We start from the raw sequence: 19,610 nt of genomic DNA, 5'->3' as shown, positions 1-19,610 counted from the left end.
TCGTGTATGAATTGCTATTGTTTATTTTTTATATGAGTTCAAATAAACTGCAAAACTACATTTCAGTCCATCAGTAACTCATAAACTATATATGTAACGTTCTTATTTGTATTATGGGTAGACTATTTATGTTTTCTGAATGCATAACCTATACTTCACACTGAAGTGTGAAGCTAGCATCGAATTGTCACTTTTACCTATAAATCGTACTACGCTGCTATATGAGAACAATAATAATAATAATGATAATAGAACAGGATAAAACGTTTATATAAAAGTCGCGCAGATAAGATCAGATGATTTCCACGTATTACCTTGAAAGCCAACCGGAAACTGTTCTTCTGAACGTTTCACACTTTTTGCCCCGCAACGCTTCCGGGAAATATGCGCTTCGACACGCGTGGGCATGCAGATGTAGTTACCTTTTGTGGCTGTTTTTACACTACGTTCACTTCACGCCCTCTTTGGTTTTTAGTCACTTGATCATATCTGTAGCACAGCACATAAGCCTCTTTACAGACTTGAGATTTAATACACGCCTGTGTGCTTGCAAAAGGCGTGGTGACGAGCACATACTGAAAACTTAAAGGTATATAGCAGAGCAGGGTGCCATCTAGTGGCTGTACTTCAACAGTATCATTTTCTGCAGCAAATAGAGGACGTTGGGCCTACAACTAATGCGTGCATTACAATTAATCCAGTCCTCCATCTGCTAGTTAGCAAAGGTTTTCGAAACCCAAGTTCTAGGCCACTCCTTTTATTTTTCCATTTAAATGGCAAATCTGTATTTTACAGTTGTTGCAAGTTTCCAAAACAATGCAAATGTTTATTCCAAAATACAGAAACGTCAGCAAATACAGGTCTTTAATCCTGATACGCTACAGGTGAAATAATACATTTTATAGTGAACTATAGTGCACAAGTAGACATATGACCAGAAAAAACAAAAAAACAAAGAAAAACAAAACCCAAACAAAGGGACATTTAATGTGGTTAATATGCACTGCAGGTTTTTATTACAATTGTTTAACTACAGGGTAGAAGAACAAACTGGGGAAACCCAGTTCCATAACCTACAGTTGAAACCATTTTTTTCCACCAGAAGAGAGAGGAGGAAAAAAAAAAAAAAAAAAAAAAAAATCACAAACAAAACTGGTAAAAAACACTTTGGAGCATTTAAAACAAGAGGTGGGGCAATATTTTCAATCACATTAGAAGACAACCAAGTGTAAAATAATCTGCACATTTGTAACAGCCACCCTTCTGTGCAGACAGGAAGGGACGACGACCCTCAGGAGCTTGTTTTTACGTTCTTAGCTGGTGTCCATCTGAGAAAACAAACCAAGAGTTAATTAGACATGTGAGAAAATGGACAATCCGTTACTCAGAAGAAATCATATTTAAAAGTTTCAGGTAGACATACCCTGGCATTGTAGGCATCTAACTGGGCATCGAGCTCCTCTGCTGACAGCTGCTGCTTGCTACTACCGCCACGGCCGCCTCGTCCTCGTCCTCTAGGGCCACCTGCACCACGCCCTCCACGGCCTCTCTGCATGCCTCCAAAGCCGCCACCACCACGACTTCTGTTCATCATGCCTCCTCCGCCGCCTCTGTTCAGACTGAAGATAAAGGAGCCTTTACACATCGAGTCATCAAATGCATTTGCTGCCCCCTCCCAAACAAAAAGAAATATTAACGTACCCCTGCATTGGCCGTCTCTGTGTGTCGATCTGTGATGTGACGAGCTGAATGTTCATAGGCCGCCCTAAAAACACAAACACCATGAACCTCAAAATCTTTACAGAAGCAGCGAACTTTAAGAAACTGTTTATACTGGCAGGTCAAAGAACGTAAGACTTACCATCCAGTGGGATGCCGTTGTATTGCTTCATGGCCTTGAGCGCATCTGCCCTCCTTTCAAAGTGGACATCGGCAGTTCCCAGGCTTCTTCCTGATCGGTCGTAATGAACTGCGGCCTTTTTCAGAGTTCCAAACTCAGCAAAAAGTTCCTAAAAAACACACGCCCAAAACAATTGGTCCCTCTTGATCCAGACTGTTAAACACACCAACCCAGGCCAAGAATCACAAACAACTTAGAATACCTGAATATCTGCATCTGAGACCCCAAAGTCGAGATTGGACACGAGGAGCTTCCCTCCAGTTTCCACGCCAGCTCCTCCTCCACCTCCAGCAGCACCATTGAAGCCGCTGAAGCCGTTGTCGAACATGTCGTGCTGCCACTTATCTGGAAGCTGTTTAGGCTGCAACAGACGAAAGAGAACGCACCTGCTGACTTCAGGATCCCCTTGCCTCTGCTATTCACAGAGTCCACACGGCTGGGTGTTGGGGCAAGCAGGGGCTCCACTTCCAACATGGCCAGGGTGCTCAGGTCCCCCAAGAGGATCCCCACTATTCCCTGCCCACCCCAATCACTACAAGCAAGTGAATCACTTCAGACATATAAGGACATACACAAGACAACTTAATATATATAGAATAATTAAAAGGCAAGGGGATGTCTTGTATATAACCTGTACATGCATACACTTTGGATACATTTTCTTTCTTTTTTTTTTTAAAGTACATGTCTTTTCAATGACCAAGTTCAAATGGAGCCAACTGATTTTATTATAGCCCACTCCCACCCATAATCTCTATGTTTAAACCCAAACAACCTCCCATGCTAGCTACAAAAATTGCCCACTGTTTTCTTGCCAGCTGCACCTCCACCAGAGGCCCTCCAGACATGATCCTCAGGGACACAGGGGGTCGCCGTCTGAAGCAGCGTTGCCTCCAGCGTTGCACCATGTTTTCCAGGCCCGCCCAAGAGTTCTTTACCAAGCCACGAAAAGGGCTTTCATGAAGGGGGAAATGTCCATAGGATGAGTGGGGAAGGGGATGTAAACAAACTGAAAGGGGACCCAGCTATCCCCCCATCAATGAGCGTGGATTATCTGAGCGTCCATTTTGAGACACGCCATTTTGACTGGGGCTTTGTTTAGATATTCATTCACAATTAAGGAGTGATGATTTGCCTTAACATGAAAACTATCAGAGAGGAGGTTTAAAGTCCACTGATCCATCCAAACAGCAACAGCCACACCGGTTGAATAGCCACCAAAATGGGCCTTGCTGAGAAGAGCGTCAGCCACTCCCGAACAAAAGGCCGTCTGGTCGCTGCGCTGGGACTTGACCAAAAAAAAAAAAAAAAAAAAAGAAGGATTTTGCTCCCACGATAGTAGCGTGCGGGTAGACTTTGTCGTTGATGAGATTTCCTTTCACCATCAATTTGACACAAGAGGTGGAAAAGCACCGATATGGACCTTGGACGACTAGCTCTAAATTAAGGTGCTTGATTCAAAATGGCGCCGCTTCGGCCTTTACGATCCAACTTTAGCTAGTTAGCCAACACGGCTAACAACCGCTCTCTCCAAAAAGGGCTCCTCTTGAAAAAGGATGTAACACATACGGATTGTGGGAGAGGGGACACAATATGCATACAACTTCCATTAATGCTTAGCCGCCAATTATAGAGCTCTCCTCCGAAGGGAAAACTCGGCGGCTAGCAATCATTTTATTCGCTTGACTAGCAAGCTGGCTAGGGGATTAGCTACAGAACGACGTTAACCAGGCATTTTCAGCTTTGTCGAAGGCTTTTCCTTTAACTTTCTCATACCCTGCTGTAAGGCGTTGGTCTGCCTCTAGCGCGTTTCGGGATCTGTCGATTCCTCATCGGGCCGGATCCGCCGCCTCGGCCTCCAAATCCTCCACCGCTGATTCCGAGACGCCCGGGGCCTCCTCCTCCACGGCCGCCTGCGCCTCCGCGGCCTCGACCTCTCCCGCCCCGGACTCCACCTCTCTGCTGCCTGTTCTGCTTGATAATGTCGTCTAGAGACATATCCATTTTATCGGTCATTATGCTGCCCCAATAATGCTAAACTGTTAATGAAATAGTTAAAAAAAAGTAAAGCCCTAGACTTCAATGGTCCCTCTGCCTGCTCTTTCCTCGCTCTCCCCGACGACAAAACACAATGAGCAGACCTTTGCTCAATAAAGAAAAACAGTTTCGTCGCGTATCATACGTAGATATACGTCAACGCGTAGTAACAGCTTTCTGTCCAATCAGACTTTAGTACAAAGTTACCAACAGGGAATTGCTATTGTTTTGCTCCCCAGATGAGTATCGGTAAACAATTAACAGTATCGTCCGAAACACTAAATCTACAATTATTCAAATAATCTAAATATTAAATAAATTTACCGTTTTCACTGTAAATTTCATTATTTTGAGTTGTAGTTGAAAGTCTTCAGTACACAAACTACTACAGCTATGTGTGTATAAAATAACTGAAATAAAAACAAACGAAAAATAAAGAAAATGTACCACTGTTAGTCAGTTTGAATAAATATGTACATATTTGTGGCCATAACCGATCGTCATGGTAATTTTTTGGCTTTTAATGATTTCTGTGAACTGACGTTTTCCAGTGTGGAATGATTGTAAAGCACTGGCTAAACTATAGATATACACCCCACAATTGTCCAAACTGCACCTAAACCAGACACTGCCTGCTGACAGTTACATTGCACAAAGTGTTTGGAATAACGAAGAAGTAGGACCACCTCCAAATCACCTCACTTCACATAAAGTCAGTGGCTAAGCGGTTGAAACCTGGACACATTTGGTGTTTCAACAACTGGTTTTGGCATGGATAAACATAAAGCTGCTTCAATGGCCTTCCCAAAGCCCCACTTCAACCCTACTGAAAATCTGTGGACTACACTTAAACCTAAGTGCCAGGAAATCAAGCAATTTAAGTGACCTTTGCAAATTCTGCCCATAAGACTGGTCAAATGTCCACTTAGAATTATGCCAAAAATGTTTATGGCTAACAAAAGTGTGTTATCAAGGTGCAACTTGCTAAATTGTGGGGTGAGCCTGCATGTATACTTCTGCATACATAAATTCAAACTTGTGCGCCCAAATGGTGTTTTTTTTTTCTCAAGTCATTAATGATGTATGGTGTACAATCATTCCACTGTGGAAAAAGAACAGTTCAAAGAAATAATTCATCAAAGTCCAACTGTGTGGATAACAATCTTTAATACAGCGCTTTGAATAAAAGCATAATTTTCCAAGATTGCTTTTTTAGAGCTTAGTAAACAGCTTTTTTACCCTCTGGATCAATTTCAGATTTTTTCCGCATTTAGAAATAGAAAATGCATTGAGTCATATGGTATCCAATTTTTAGGCACTGATGGTGTGATAACAGCTGCAGCTACACAGAGCTGTGCAGGTTGAGATTACCACACTCACAACTAGGTTTGGATATTTTAACAATGCCTGCATTCATCCAGTCCAATTCAATAAATTATTAAAGACATTTTTACCCTTGGCTTAGTTATCCCTTGCTGGCACAATCTGTCAGTTCAGACACAGTTATCTATCACCTATATATCCATCGATATTTTTAACCACACATCCAGTTCAAGGTCAGGCAGAGCTGAAAGTGGGCAAGGGGTGGGGTACACCATGCACAGGGTAACACAGAAACACAAATAACCATTTACACCCTTTTGACTACAGCCAGTTTAGAATCACCATTTGATCCAACCTGTATGTTTGGAGATTTAAAGCACTTAGCTAAGTTAAATTAATCAACAAGATCGAATTATCTACTGCACTAAATTAAACAAACAGCTGCAAATAATTAAGCTGCAAAATGGATCAGTATATAATGAGATGTTAAAAAAGCTCCTGTAGGTGTTATATAAATGATAATGGACTGGTTCTTATATAGTGCTTTTCTACCCTAGTTGAGCACTCAAAGCACTTTGTACAACATCCCTCATTCACCCATTCATTTCTATGCTTTATCTAACTCCTAAGGGCTTTCTATCAAACACTGACACACATTTACACTTCAATGGATGTATCAGAAAACAACTCTGGGTTCAGACTGGAGCACCCAGGAATCAAGCCAACAATCTTCTGATCCACCTCCTGAGCTACAGCCACCCCAGTACTATTATATATACACTATATTGCTCGTCTGTCTTAACACACATGTGAACTTGAGTGACATCCCAATTTTAATTCGGAGGGTTTAATATGATGTCTGCCCACCCGTTGCAGCTAGAACAGCTCCAACTCTTCTGGGAAGACTTTCCACAAGGTTTAGGAGTGTTTATGGGAATTTTGGACCATTCTTCCCAAAGCACATTTGTCAGGTTGGATGAGAAGTCCTGTCTTGCAGTCTAATCTAATTCATGCCAAAGATGTTCTGTTGGGTTGAGGTCAGGACTCTGTGCAGGATAGTCAAGCTCTCACTCATCCATGCCTTTATGGATTTTTCTTTGTGGTCAAGTTGAAACGGGAAGGGGCCATCTCCGAATTGTTGCCCAAAATGTCTTGGTATGCTGAAGCAACAGTTCTTTCACTGGAACTAAGGGGCCGAGCCCAGCTACTGAAAATCAGCTCCACACCTTAATCCCCCGTCTACCAAACTTCACATCTGGTACAATGCAGCAGATAAGTACTGTTGTCCTGGCAACTCCCAAACCCAGACTTGCCAATTGGATTACCAGATAGTAAAGCGTGGCTCATCACTCCAGAGAACACGTCTCGACTGCTCTAGAGTCCAGTGGTGGCGAGCTTTGCACCACTGAATCTGACGCTTTGCATTGCACTTGGTGATGTAAGGATTCAGCGATCTGGAAGGTTGAGTGAATACTTTTGTCATTAAAGTGTATAAGACTGCCTTAAAAAGGAGGTTTTGAGAAATATCAGACCTCTAAAATGGTCATATATGTATGATTTCATAGTAAGATCACCCAACAAGGTCAAGCCTGGTTGTCTTTACCTTTGGAGTATCATCTGCTCCACCCTACACGTTGACTGTGCGTAAAGTGCCTTGCAAAGGGATACATCTAAATTGCTGACTTTTTAAATATTGTATCTGAAAAATAATAAAATACTATAATAATTAAAAAGAAAAACAATTAAAATAATACCAATACTGGTGAAAACAAAGGCTATCTGAACATTTTTGAGCAACAACTCTGGAAACTAGCTGAAAATAAACTGGATCAAAAACTAAATTACAACTCATGACCAATACATAACTAGAATTCTAATGTGATAAAAATACAGTGATGTATTTATGTAGAGTAAGTAAAACTACAAGTACTGTAAAAGTCTTTTTATTCAACATTTTGTTTCAAGGCTTTGGGAAAGAAGAGGGGAATGGGGGGGATTTATCAATACTTGGGGAGGCCCTCTACTTAATAAAGTCCGACCAAGGGCAAGAAAATGTATAATAAAAATGTTGGCTTTGTTTACACTCTGTTTTGGCTTTCAAAACTCGCCCATAAAGTGTGTGTGTGAATGTTCAATTACTTCTACACTTGCTTAATTAATGATAAACAAAATAAAACTACAAATAAGAAGTCAGCCCTTTCATATTTTCCTCCCATGTCATATTAGTAGTAGTTGTAGCGTCGCGTTTAAGACTGAAGTCTTTTGCGTCCTGTGGAGACAAAGAAAAGCTGAGGTACAAAGTCGGCAAATTTTGGATGAATCTTTGCATCGGTCTCGTCCACATATCGAATGCGACTGGAAAAAAAAACAGGAACTGAGAGAAATCCAACTTTTTCTTTTTAGTCAGTCTTGAGGGCGAAGGAAGAGAAGCTTTTCTATGGTCCAGAGTTTAGAAATTAGATTTGCATTCTGTGTTAGACTGACCAACAACGATAACTTTCTGGCTGACAAGAGGGCTGACGGAGGAAAAGTTCTCAAGGATAATGTATGGGAGAAAAAAAAAAAAAGCAATGGGATCATTAAGAGAAAGACTAGGACTTCTTGGAGTCTTGTGTGTTGCGTTTTTTGAGGTCACTCAGGTCCACTGGCGTGAAAGCTGCAAGAACGAAAAGGAAACGAGTAGTTAACCGGCACGTCCTTTACCGATTTCATCTTTTAGTGTGACAGAAAAATAAATATTTGCTGGAACTTACAATGTAAGTTAGGATTTGGGTTCTTCTCGACATACTCCTGTGGTCCACGGTCATTCCGGTCACTATTTTGCGTTGATCTTATGTCTCTGAGCACGCACTGCCAGGCTGCGAAATAAGCAAAGACGAATACGTTTTACTTAACGATGCATCTGAGCTGTGTGCTGGCATTTTCTAACTTGCAAAGCATTATTTCCAGACCTTTTAAAGTGCTTCAGTGTCGGAGCGTGGAAAATGAATTTTTGCCATCTTAAACCATCATCACTAAAGTCCTTTTAACAATGTTTTGGAAGTAATCACTGAATTTCAACTGTGGTCTGTGTTCACTAACAAAGGATGAGGAGCTACATTCCTGTTGTCTTACCATTTTATTTTACTCCTGTACAGTTGGCGTGGAGCACCTATAATTTCATTGTACATGTACAATGATAATAAAGGGCTATTCTATTCTATTCTATTCTATTCTATTCTATTCTATTCTATTCAAGCCTTTTCTCAGACTTGAAGGGCATTAGAGACCCACAGAGTTTTCCTTGTTTGCTGTGACATAAAATATGCTGGCAGGTGCCTGCAGATGAATAGTAAACAAATCCTCCAAACACTGATTTTGTATTATTGCATAAATTGTGGCAATCTTGCGTTGTCATCTGGTGCAAACACAAATACCAAGGGCTCAACCATTCAGCCCCTGCACCGTGATTGGCATGACTGTGACTGGACAGCTGGGTAAAAAGCACACTGCAAGAATTTCTTTAGTGTGTGCACAACCTTAAGAGTGTCCGTTTAATGGTACAATAAAGCTTATAAGTGTCATGTAGGCATTTATTGTTATGTCCAAGGGCATGCATGCTAATCTTGGTCACAGATCTGTCAGAGATCTGGTGCACAGCAAACAGGTCACAATAGACGAAGAATTCCTTTCAAGCAGAATAAAAATTTCCACTGTTTGTGTTTCTCCTCTATGCTTTTTGATCTGTTTTCTTTGTGTGTTTTGTGTGTGTCTCTCTTTTTGGAGAAGTCTTCAGTGGTTCCTTATCCCGATCAGCATGCACAGTGTGTGTTTTGAGGACTACACTCAAGTGTGTCTTTGTAGCATATGCATTGGCTTAACTCTCATAGTCCTTCTCTTTGTGTAGCCACAGAAATAGTGGACAGGCTGCCAGCTGGATCCCGTTTTGTTTATTGCATGTGGATAGGCAGATCAAGACTTAAAAATGGCTGTCATTCCACATTACTGTGCTGATCTATAGGTGGCAGTGGCACACAAAGATACTGATGTTCTGCAAGACAGACGATGGGTTTGTAGGCCTCAAAGAGACCTGGCAACTTCTGATGAATAATACTAAACCATGGAATTTAAATGACCAGCTTTGACAACAATGAATACAGACTAACCAGTTACAAATACTGCTCGTAATAAGTGTCCTTTGCTTTGTAGAGACAAACATTTAACAAAAAATGATCAAAATGCTGTTTCATTTTTAATATAATCAGCTTTCATGATTTAGAGGCTGTTTAATTTAATGTCTTGTGTAACCAACTTGCTATTTGTTACCCTATTAAGTATATGATAAATAATAATCTACTGTTATAGTTGCACAGTTTATAGTTAACTGAAAAGTAACCATTTTAACTCAACCTGAATGTGTCTTAGGTTCTGAAAGAATCTTCCTTTTCAGAATTAAATTCATTTGACAGGCAATTCAGTTTTAGTTTTCAAGGAGCTGCATTTAAAATCCTGAATGTTTTCATGAAGAGAGTTTGGCACATCATTGTTAGACAGGCATACTTACTGTCGTGTATAAAGCGCACATTTTCTTCATGTGCCGGGGTGAAGAGCTCCCCACTGTTAGTAGGGGATCTGGGGCTTGAAGTTCTCTTGTAACTGTTCACCATCCTGGGAGCTGATGAGCTTCAAAAAACATGGAAACGTTCAAATTAGCACCACAGCACACAGTCAATTCATCTTTTACTCTAAACTAAAGCTACCGCAAAAGCACTAATTAAATGTGATCACGGGTGTTTAAGTGCTTGTCTTTGGTCAAACCTGGTCATTCTGTTTGGAGTCTGTACTTGCTCCTCGCTCCTCTGTGGTGAGTGGAATATAAGTATAAACAAACGTCCAGAAGTCCTCAGCTCAGTCCTGCCAGTAAATAACAGCGACTGGGTAATTAATTCCCACATGACCTCAGAAATACTTTTTTCAGCATTGGTTACTTTTAAGCTAACTGTGTAGATGGTAGTAATTCTGGTTAGTGGTGTTAGCTAGCTTAACGCTCTTAAAACATAGTCAGTCATCCGATGAGTTCCGGTGACATTAGAGATATAACGAGTAAATCATTGTTGCTGAGATTAACTAGTTGTAGTAAAGCTAATGTCAGGCAGGAGTTTGAAAATGAGAAATACTGACGTTAGCTAAACAAGGAGCCATTGTTTACGTTTTGAGTCCAGTAGCTTCAGCAGTGTTAGCATCGGCTTACAAACCGAAACCCAGCGTTTTAGCCTTCCACTGCCATTAAAAACCATTGTATCTAAACCAGTTTGTATTTTAGAGATACGCGTGCCCCAGCAGTTATGTCTGTGGGGGCAAATAACAACATATTTTTCGACACGAGAATTTAGCATGTAGTTAGCTGACTGCTGAGTTTCATTGTCTTGTCGTAACGTTAGCTCGTAACAGCTACAATTTCATTCATTTCACTAGCGCAGGATAGGTATTAGAAAAAACAAACATCAGCGCAATAGTGTATTTCCAGATGCACACTGAACGAGAGATAGGATATTCAACAAACCCGTGTATAAACACTCCTCCGGACGTGGCTGTATGGCGTTAGAGCTGGCTAAAACGTTGCCAATGCCAACCAAACATTTCCGGGAAAACAAACGGAAGTGATCCGTCCAAACCAGGTGACTCAGGCAAATAAAAAAACAGGAAAAGCAAGCAAACAACAAACAAACAAACAAACAAACAAACAAACAAACAAACAAAAACGATGTTGGTTTGTTGCAGGTAATTATTACTATTAATATTATTATAGGCTATTTTATTTATTTATTTTTAGCACTCATTATCCACAGCACAGAGCAGAGAGAGCGGAGAAATAAAACACAAGTGCTGGTCCAGGCCCCTGCAGCCTTTCAACAGATGGATTGCCCGGTCAACCAAGTGGTTGCTCTTCATTTAAGAAACCAAGTGTTCCTCTGAGTCACTGTAAAAGTGTAAACAAACAAACAAACAAACAAACAAACAAACAAACAAACAAACAAATCCTCAAGCGTATTTTAACCCTTGCGTCACAAGGTTGTGAGTTAGTTAAATACCAGATAGTAGCTTTCTAGAAAATGCCAGTGATTGAAGTACTTTACTAGTGATGGCACGAATAACTCTATGAACTTTGTAGTTCTTGAAATGTAGTTTCATTTTCCTTAGAGAGACCACAACAGAAAGTCAGTCAAATTAATAAAAGGCTTCTTTATTTATGAAAATATACAAAAATAATAACTGAGCAAAAACATAATAAGATTTACACTGCTGGCATTTATATTCTTATACCTAAATAAATGAAAGTAATGCATTAGGGGAAACACTGCAGGGTTACAAAGCTTGTACAAGCTTGCGATTTGGTGATTTTTTTTCTTTTTGATTGATGATTGACTGATACTAAAGTATCAGTATCCATTTTTATGATCCTCTTACTGCCCAGCAGTAAAGAAACTCTTTCTATGAGACACAATTTTCAGAGTTCATCCAGCAATGTAAAAACTGCCTAACACTAACACATCAGATAAATAACCCAAACTGAAATAATCCTGAAAGTCAAACATTTCTCCAGACAGTTAGACTATACGTGACAAAAAACATGTTTTGCTTCCACGTTCCATGTTACGCCATAGTGCTGAAACTGGTAGTATGACAAATATACACATAAAAATAAAGTCAAATATAATGAAATTAAATAAAAATAACCACCAGGGGAAAAAAAAGCTTACTGGAGTATCACTTTGAGGCAATAATTTACAATAATACACCTGCAGGTGTTTGTACTACAGTTTTGAAACTAGCAAACACAATCTTGCTTTACGGGATCGGTCGTGAAGTGAGCTGTGGTGGATATGTTCTGCTCCGGCTCCTCATCTTCTTCTTTCTGTAATCTTTGTTTGCTTTCCTTTGGACCCGCCCGGTATCCAATCAGACGCAGCCAGTCTCAAACAGTTTGGCGAGGTCTTTGCACTCTGGGTCGATGAGGTCTGCGGGTTTCTCTCCATTTTCATTCTCTGCCTCTGTGCTGGCGCCCATTGATAGCAGATATCTGAGTAGAAAATGAAGTACATATTGATATTTAAACATATTACAAAAGTGCATGAATACATGTCATCATTAATCATTAGTGCATCTAATTTTTTAAATAGATTTTAGATTTGTAACATTTGAATATAGAGTCAAGTTTCAAAGTTGTAGTGGTGAATCTCTGTTAATTCCCTTCCCAGAAATGTTCTCCACTTCAGCTAATCTGATGCTTCTTTCATGCTGAATGGTGTGCACTGTGATGATGATGGTATGATGGTGATGTCACTTTTTCATGTGGGTGCTGCTTGTTTATGCCAGCATCAGCTGTCACATGCAAACTACATGGGTCATGTAAAAATAGGTTTTGTCTGCAGAGTTTATTTTTGTAGCACATTTGTATATACTACAGGTGCAATGGTTAACACATTTCCTTGGCAAGCGAAAGGTTGCTGGTTCGATTCCAGCTGGAGAGACAAATCCCCTTTGTGCTTGCATCAGAAAGGGGATCTAAAGCTCTGTCAAATCAAACATGCTGAGCTATGGGCTGTGGCGTCCCCTAGTGGCAAGAGAGTAACCGCTTCTTTTTTTCCCTTCTAATAACCCTCCAGCTTCTCTATATTTACATCAGTGTACACTTTTGGTTAAAAAGTCACACGTTACCTGGCAATTTCTGGGTAGCCGTCACTGCAGGCCATGTGGAGCGGCGTCCAGCCGTCCTCGTCTCTCTGATGGACATCGGCGCCATATTTGACCAGCAGCTTCACCACCTCCAGGTTCCCCGTTAGCACAGCTTCATGCAGTGCTGCCATACCTGCACAGTGCAGTAATAATCAGTTCCCTTACAGCCAATGCGGTTAGCACAATGTTTAACATCAAAGCTCTCAGTCATTAGTGAAGCTAGTACTGCTTTTACCAACAACAATAATATATATATATATATATATACATATGTTTTAAGAAACTTTGGATGTGAGTACCTGCAGATAAAAAACAGAAAATCAAAGCTGTGGAGATATTGCTCACCTGAGTGGAAAACTGTATCCACACGAACTTTCCTTGCTCTCATGAACCGACCAATCTGCTCCAGATCTCCCCGTCTAACAATATCCTGGAAGATGATGTCATTGGGGAAGTGCACTGTCCTCTTGGCAGGTGTGACAGGAATTACAGGTGCAGGCTTTTCCTGTGCTTGTGTGCCACATGTTGAGCTGTACCGTGACCCTTTGCTGTATGAAGGGACGTATGCTGACGCAGGCTTGTAAGTGGACGTGTGGTGTGACGGGGTGTAATATGTGGTGCTGTACTGTGTCGGTTTGTACTTTGATGCGGACGTGTATGAAGATGTGTACGGTGGCGGTGTGTAATATGAGGGGGTGTACTGGGTGGTAGTGTGGTAAGTTGGTGTGTACTGTGAGCTGCGTGCGTACGTAGACGCCGGCACACGGTAGCTGTACTTCATGCCTGCAATGGTTGCAGCTTGTCTCCCTCTAGTCTTTTAGATCAGGAGGAGGGAAGTGAGAAATCCAAGGGAATGCAACAATCCAGTAAAAAGACCAGTATCCTTTGCTCTATGTCCTATTTGTCCCCAAATGTCCTTTATCCTTTTACTTTATAGCCAGAGTAGCTCCTGCGAGCACTTGTCAAATCCTTTACTTCGTTCTGCTCTGTCCACATCCACTTCTTTTCGCTTGTGTGGTCATCCTTTTTCTCACCAGATGCTCATTTCTCTTGCCCAAATTACAATTTAGCCGTTGCACAGTATTATTTGCTGTTGCACAAGGCTGCGCTCTTTTGGGAGCAAGCAGGAGAGGATCCTTTTATATCCTCTGTAGTGCTATTTCAAGGTCCAATATCCAGTGACTTCAGCTTACAAATGAGTGGCCCTTGCGCGCCTCCTCCCACTGTGTGGTCACATGGCCACTGACACTGCACTCACCAAGGGATCATAAAAAATGTTGACAACCAAAATGTTCTCCTCACCCGAGACTTAAATGTTCCCTCGTAAACATCGAAACTATGGTAAACATGATTGGTAAATATTGCCCCGAGGAAGAAGACTGGACCTCAGTGGCATGTGTGATTTCCCAATCATGCAGTCGATCTGTCTGCTTAAATTATATCTTATGGTGCAGTGTAATTGTAGGTATACTAGAGTCATTAAAAATAGTGTTTTTACTTTGTGTGCGCTTGTTCTTTCTCATATTACCCGTTGACCTAAAGGACACTTCGTGCTTGCCCTTTGCACCCAGACTAGATAAACCATCTTCTGAAGAGGTCGCATGTGGGCATGTAGCCATGACCAGCTGAGGAGGCAAATGATATGTAACCTCTTCCCGCAAATGTCACTAAAAAGTCACAAGGTTAAAAGAAATGCAGCTATTTACAACAAAACATCTGCCAAAAAGTGTCAACCAGAAAAGCTCCCTCAACTGGAAGCACGTAAAAACCCACGAATTCAGACTGTAAGCAGGATGTTTAAATGTGGACCAGCAGGCTCACACCGTGGAGTCAAATGCATACTGTATGTGTAAAATGGTGGTGGAATGCTGTGGTAGTGGGCCCAGCTGTCCAGATTTCTAAGTGGGGCAGAGCTGGTTATAACTGGTTCACAAAACCTTTGGAAGTGAGACTTGGGCATTTCACAGATGCTGCCAGTGTAACAGAGGAACGAGCTGATGGATGCCATCCTCAGGATTTTGATTTTCCAAGGTCGGCCATTCAAGTTGCACACGCTTGAATGTTTGGGCTTCATATTTTTGCCATTTTTACACTGTGTATAATTCAGTTTTTCATTTTCACACACCATCAGAAATGCTTTAAAGTGGCTAAATATAGAAAACATGTTATTAGAACATCACACAATATTTAGGAACAGTCTTTAAAAAATCTTTCCATTGAGGTTGTACACAACTGGAGGAGGTAATAATCAGTTGTGTAATAATCATGTTATTCATCACTTCTTTCTTCTTCCTACTGATATCTAAAGTGTGCGTGTGTGTGTGCGCACAAAAACAAAGAAACTTCAAACACCCGTTAGTATCTGAATGTGCCAGCTGCCAGGTTTCACCGTCTCTTATGGCACTAGGGGGGCGGGGGGTTCAAGGGTGTCCCTGAACAATAATGATGCCCCTTCCAGCTTCTCCTGCTCTTGCTATGCGGCAGTGTTCTCACCAGAAAAAACAGGCACCAAATGTCAGAGTGAGGTTTCACACTTTATGACTTCTTGCTATACATAGAGTCAGGCCGCCTTTCCATCGCCTACCTGCTCTTTAGAGTTCATGTTATGATCTGTCAAATTACCAACAAGTCAGAGCTGAAAACATTCAGGAGAATGGAAAGTGGTAAACACTTTCCACAAGACTGATGGGAAACAGACTATTCTTATCTTCTTGTCTTTTTAGTTCGGTGGCAAAATTTATATGAGGTTGCCCCCTCCCTAGTAGAACCTCTTAGTCCCTATAAATAATATGCGGTAAAATAAAATAAGTGACGTTCCCTTGGTTCAGGGAGGTTGTGCAGGAATTGTGACCTAAAATGATCTACTAAAAGAAATCAGACCTCTGCCAAGGCAGAAAGCTCATTCACTGGGAACAGTAATTCATTTTAAATATATATTTTTTGTTTTCTTTGTTCTTTTTGGGCATAATTTAAGAAGTTTGTAGTATATCAACATCTGATTGGACAAACATTGTGTAGGAGTAGGTAATGGAAAATAGGACACTGGACATAAATAAGTTGAGTTATTATATAATATTACACCAAAGCAGCTCATTGTCTGCTTTGCATTCTTTCTGAAAATGCTACCTTTAAAGATGTAACACATTTTGGATTTAAAAGAAAGGCAGATGTGAGGTCAGAGGTCAAACATGACATGATACTAAGATGCAAACTATGATGTTATATTTAGAATCTCCATATACCAGTATTCTTGCCTAAAAGCTGCCAATAGAAAGGCAGCAGAATTTTAAACATAGTTTTAAAGAAGACATATTCTATTCTATTCTATTCTATTATGAATACGACTTTTTATAAAAAGACAATCTATGAAAGTTTGTCTCTATCTGACCTTGAGGTCAGAAGTCAAATGTAACTTTCTATTCATTATGTTGACAATACAAACCACACTTGTAAAAATCATAGGTTCTAAGTTCTACTGCTTTTTCACAATTTTTGACCGATAAATCATTAAGTTGACCTTGAGGACCTCTGTTGATGTAAAACAAATTTCTAATACATTGCTGCCGTGACCCTGCTGTAACAGCCTTACAAAGTTGAATTAGAATTCTTTCAAAATTCTTCGAGCCATTGTGTATACAGAAAACCCATGACCTCCTTGGTGGAGGTAATGGTATTTGCATTGTTTTTCAACTCCCTCTGTGGTGTTGTACTGTAAATGTGGTCGGAAGCCCCTGAGCTCATCGATCCCAACACGTGGCTTTGTTTTTTTGTGATGTAATAGTCGCTTCCTATTATTAAAATAAAATTGAAAAGGGAAAGCACATTGTATGGCTTTACCTTCCAGTCTCAATGAATTAACTTTCATTTGTCATTGAATTTGTTGAATTACAAGCAGCAACCTTCTGACATTTAAACAATGAAAAGACAATGTTCCAGATTTTACTTAATAAAAATTTGGCATTAAATAAAAAAAGAAAATGACCTAAATCACACTGCGCACACAACCACATCGAAAAGCTGAAGTTTCTAAAGTCGAAACCATGTTATTGTTTTTCTTCAAGAGTTGGCCAATACATGCCGCAAAGACCGCCAGCTACGCGCGCCTCCACACTCCTCCGCCTCACGTGATGCAGGTAAGTGGCAGGTTGGATGTGATGTCTAAAAATAAGAGCTGTGAAGCGTCCTGACTGTGTATAGCATGTTATGAATGCGGGCTGCCACCCTCATAAACAGTGCAGTTTAGAAAGGTCAGTGTAACACAAGTAAGTCACATTAAGTTTTATTTTGATAATTCTGACTGAATAATCATAGCTCAAGCCAAATTTAGTTGTCTGCTCCTCTTATTTGGCTGTAAAATCCTTTTCTCATAAATCAGCCTGCTGTGCAAGACATATGCAGTGCCATGGGTGACAACAGGGTCAGTTGGTATGTTACAGACCTGGATCGCTGGATGGTAAGCGCTGCAGGGATTAGTGTCTGTCTGGATCTCCACAGGCCCAATGAGAAATACTCACTCGGTCTGAGAAGTATCCGGTTACGGCACGCGCGGTGGGCTGAAAAAAAGGAGCTGTAATCTAAATCAGGATGCAGTAATCCTTTGTCATTTAGTGAAAAGAGTGCTGTGGAGGTGGATCTTGGGAAAGTCAAAGTGAGAAGCTCCAGCAAAATACACCAAATCCTGCTTGCTTGAACTGCGTGAGTTAGTGATATCTAGTGTCAAGATAAGAAAAACAAACACATTATGGTTTCTAGATGTTTAGTATGACACAAATACAGAAAAGCACATCACAAATCCACAATAATAAAAGCCTACAAACAAACTGAAGCTTTAAGACATCCAACATTGCTTTTTAGCCTTGTCCTTTGTTCACAGAGATTTCTCCAGATTCTCGGAGTCTTTTGATGATATTATGAACTTCAATTTAATCCAAAAGATTATTTAAGTTATTTCATTCACAGTTTAATTTAACTATATAGCACCAAAAAGTAGCAACTCTACTGCAGATGATGAAGCATTAAAAGTCCTTGAAATTTTACATTGAGAAACATTATTTTTTAATTGTTCCATAATTTATGAACAGTTTTTGCAATTGGTGAACTTGTGCCCATCGTCTGAGATAATCAGCCTCTATAAGATACTTTCTTTCATACCCAGTAATATCATTTAAACATTTGACATGTTTTATGTCTTCTGTTGTGGGTTCATGATATTTGTATATCACTGCATTCTGGTTTCCTTTTTGTTTTCCATTTTGCAAGCATCCCAGCTGTTCTGAATTTAGGTTGTTTGCACAGCAGCTTATTGTTAATATCTTTGCTTTTGCTCAGAGAGGTCCACAAACTATAAGTTTGCACATTGGAAATACTGAGAACTGACCTTTAAAAATGAAAAACTGCAGACTACACTCTCTGCAACTTTGTCTGCTTCCCAAAAATGAAAATCACTGCTGTGATGCACTGGAGGCAATCCAGTGGCTATTGGAGTAACACAAGTGCAAGGGGGCATGAAAGGACTTCCTGGGATTGATTTAATTATAGCAGCAATGCTGACAATGGTCCAGAGGTGGATGAGAAGATGCTATTAGGTGGAAAGATGGGCCAAATCTATATTGGAGTAAAGTTTTAGATGTTTAGAGGCCAATTCCTGGGACTTTTTGATCATGCCTTGTGTACGTTCTCTGGGAGTGCATCACATGCCCGTTTACCCTCTTCTTTTCAGTCAAAAGCAAAGTCAGTCAGTGCCTCTGGGGTGACATACCCATAACTTCTATTCATTGTGATATTTTTGTCTGAAGCTTATTAGGTTGAAATGAAAAAAATAAAGACAAAAATAAAATCAAGCAAACAAAGTTCTTTCAAAGCATCTTAAAGTAAACCAACACAGAGGGTCTAAATACCAATGTTTCTAAGTAAAGGTTTATTTTATTGAGCAGCACACATTAACATGAATGCTGACGAGATCAAAAAGAATTCATAAACATATTCACACAGAGTCTCGTGAGCAGATTACATGAGCCAAGCAAAACTAAATTGAGCCATTTGCTGTTGAAAATGAGACCAACTGCCATCTGGCCCTGCATACATGGCGCGACCGTCGTGGCTCCCATTCCTCTGGACTCTTAGTTGCTGAAGCCCTCCAGTCATGAGCTCATGGTTTCCATGAGAAATGGTCCATATTCATTACTACAGACTGATTTTTTAATAATAATATAATGTTGTTTTTAAGCTAATAGCATTGCAGGTTTCACAGCAATAACATATATAATAAAAAGTAGATGTGCACAATATAAAATCTTTTTTAATTTTATCAGAGGACACACCTAACCCGAAATTCAGTGTGCTATTCCACATACTGCTCTTTTCATTACAGTAACTGAATCAATGAATTGTGTCTTTTTGTATTTAATCGATAAAAACAGCACAGATCAGCTGAAGCTGTGTTATCAGGGCCATTTTATCAGAGCTCTGTGCAGTTCATCTGTGCATTATGCAGTTTAACATACTTTTAACACATTCATTAATACCACGAATATAATTTAGACCTAAACATAACAGGTGCTATCAGTGTGTGTGATTGAGCACTACACTCTGTGTACACTAACTGTATTAACACCCTGCTAGCACTGTGTTGGAC

The 19,610-nt window shown here is 40.3% G+C and overlaps 3 protein-coding genes across 4 annotated transcripts; all 3 read right to left on the bottom strand.

Moving 5' to 3' along the window:
* Positions 1 to 741: 741 nt before the first annotated feature.
* On the bottom strand, positions 742 to 4,056 carry alyref (Aly/REF export factor). 2 transcript variants are annotated; one of them, XM_085270779.1, is made up of 6 exons: positions 3,677 to 4,056; positions 2,103 to 2,261; positions 1,862 to 2,009; positions 1,702 to 1,765; positions 1,424 to 1,619; positions 742 to 1,328 (listed from the first exon to the last, which is right to left on the bottom strand). In XM_085270779.1, exons 1-6 carry the CDS (start codon positions 3,914 to 3,916, stop codon positions 1,314 to 1,316), a joined length of 822 nt encoding a protein of 273 aa, XP_085126905.1. In that variant the 5' UTR covers positions 3,917 to 4,056; the 3' UTR covers positions 742 to 1,313. The 2 variants fall into 2 exon arrangements, with proteins under 2 accessions (XP_085126905.1, XP_085126906.1); XM_085270780.1 differs by lacking the exon at positions 3,677 to 4,056 and adding an exon at positions 2,705 to 3,672.
* Positions 4,057 to 7,187: 3,131 nt separating this feature from the next.
* Positions 7,188 to 10,935, bottom strand: mcrip1 (MAPK regulated corepressor interacting protein 1). The gene is made up of 5 exons (XM_085270777.1): positions 10,803 to 10,935; positions 10,058 to 10,153; positions 9,804 to 9,922; positions 8,014 to 8,118; positions 7,188 to 7,916 (listed from the first exon to the last, which is right to left on the bottom strand). Exons 2-5 carry the CDS (start codon positions 10,063 to 10,065, stop codon positions 7,852 to 7,854), a joined length of 297 nt encoding a protein of 98 aa, XP_085126903.1. The 5' UTR covers positions 10,066 to 10,153; positions 10,803 to 10,935; the 3' UTR covers positions 7,188 to 7,851.
* A 513-nt stretch (positions 10,936 to 11,448) lies between these two features.
* ppp1r27a (protein phosphatase 1, regulatory subunit 27a) lies at positions 11,449 to 14,109 on the bottom strand. The gene is made up of 3 exons (XM_085272602.1): positions 13,322 to 14,109; positions 12,959 to 13,109; positions 11,449 to 12,320 (listed from the first exon to the last, which is right to left on the bottom strand). The coding sequence occupies exons 1-3, from the start codon at positions 13,755 to 13,757 to the stop codon at positions 12,200 to 12,202; spliced, it is 708 nt and encodes a 235-aa protein (XP_085128728.1). The 5' UTR covers positions 13,758 to 14,109; the 3' UTR covers positions 11,449 to 12,199.
* Positions 14,110 to 19,610: the final 5,501 nt, after the last annotated feature.

This window comes from Mchenga conophoros, linkage group LG4 (assembly GCF_057382185.1).
Source record: "Mchenga conophoros isolate Kocher_MC1m ecotype Shallow Benthic linkage group LG4, M_conophoros_male_GT1.1, whole genome shotgun sequence".
In the NCBI taxonomy this organism is placed as follows: Eukaryota; Metazoa; Chordata; class Actinopteri; order Cichliformes; family Cichlidae; genus Mchenga; species Mchenga conophoros.
This window is presented reverse-complemented; position numbering and strand designations above follow the sequence as displayed.

Excerpts from the sequence above, each read along its gene's own strand:
- mcrip1 (XM_085270777.1), bottom strand. Across the intron at positions 8,119-9,803 it reads TGTGCGCTTTATACACGACA|CCTGGCAGTGCGTGCTCAGA; the intron begins GTAAGTATGCCT and ends CTTATTTCGCAG. Across the intron at positions 7,917-8,013 it reads CCCAAATCCTAACTTACATT|CTTTCACGCCAGTGGACCTG; the intron begins GTAAGTTCCAGC and ends TCGTTCTTGCAG.
- ppp1r27a (XM_085272602.1), bottom strand. The coding sequence starts at position 13,757 with ATGAAGTACAGCTACCGTGTGCCGGCGTCTACGTACGCACGCAGCTCA. Across the intron at positions 13,110-13,321 it reads GGATACAGTTTTCCACTCAG|GTATGGCAGCACTGCATGAA; the intron begins GTGAGCAATATC and ends TGCACTGTGCAG. Across the intron at positions 12,321-12,958 it reads GGCTACCCAGAAATTGCCAG|ATATCTGCTATCAATGGGCG; the intron begins GTAACGTGTGAC and ends TTTTCTACTCAG.
- alyref (XM_085270779.1), bottom strand. The coding sequence starts at position 3,916 with ATGACCGATAAAATGGATATGTCTCTAGACGACATTATCAAGCAGAAC. Across the intron at positions 2,262-3,676 it reads GACCAACGCCTTACAGCAGG|CCTAAACAGCTTCCAGATAA; the intron begins GTATGAGAAAGT and ends CGTCTGTTGCAG. Across the intron at positions 2,010-2,102 it reads TCTCAGATGCAGATATTCAG|GAACTTTTTGCTGAGTTTGG; the intron begins GTATTCTAAGTT and ends TGTGTTTTTTAG.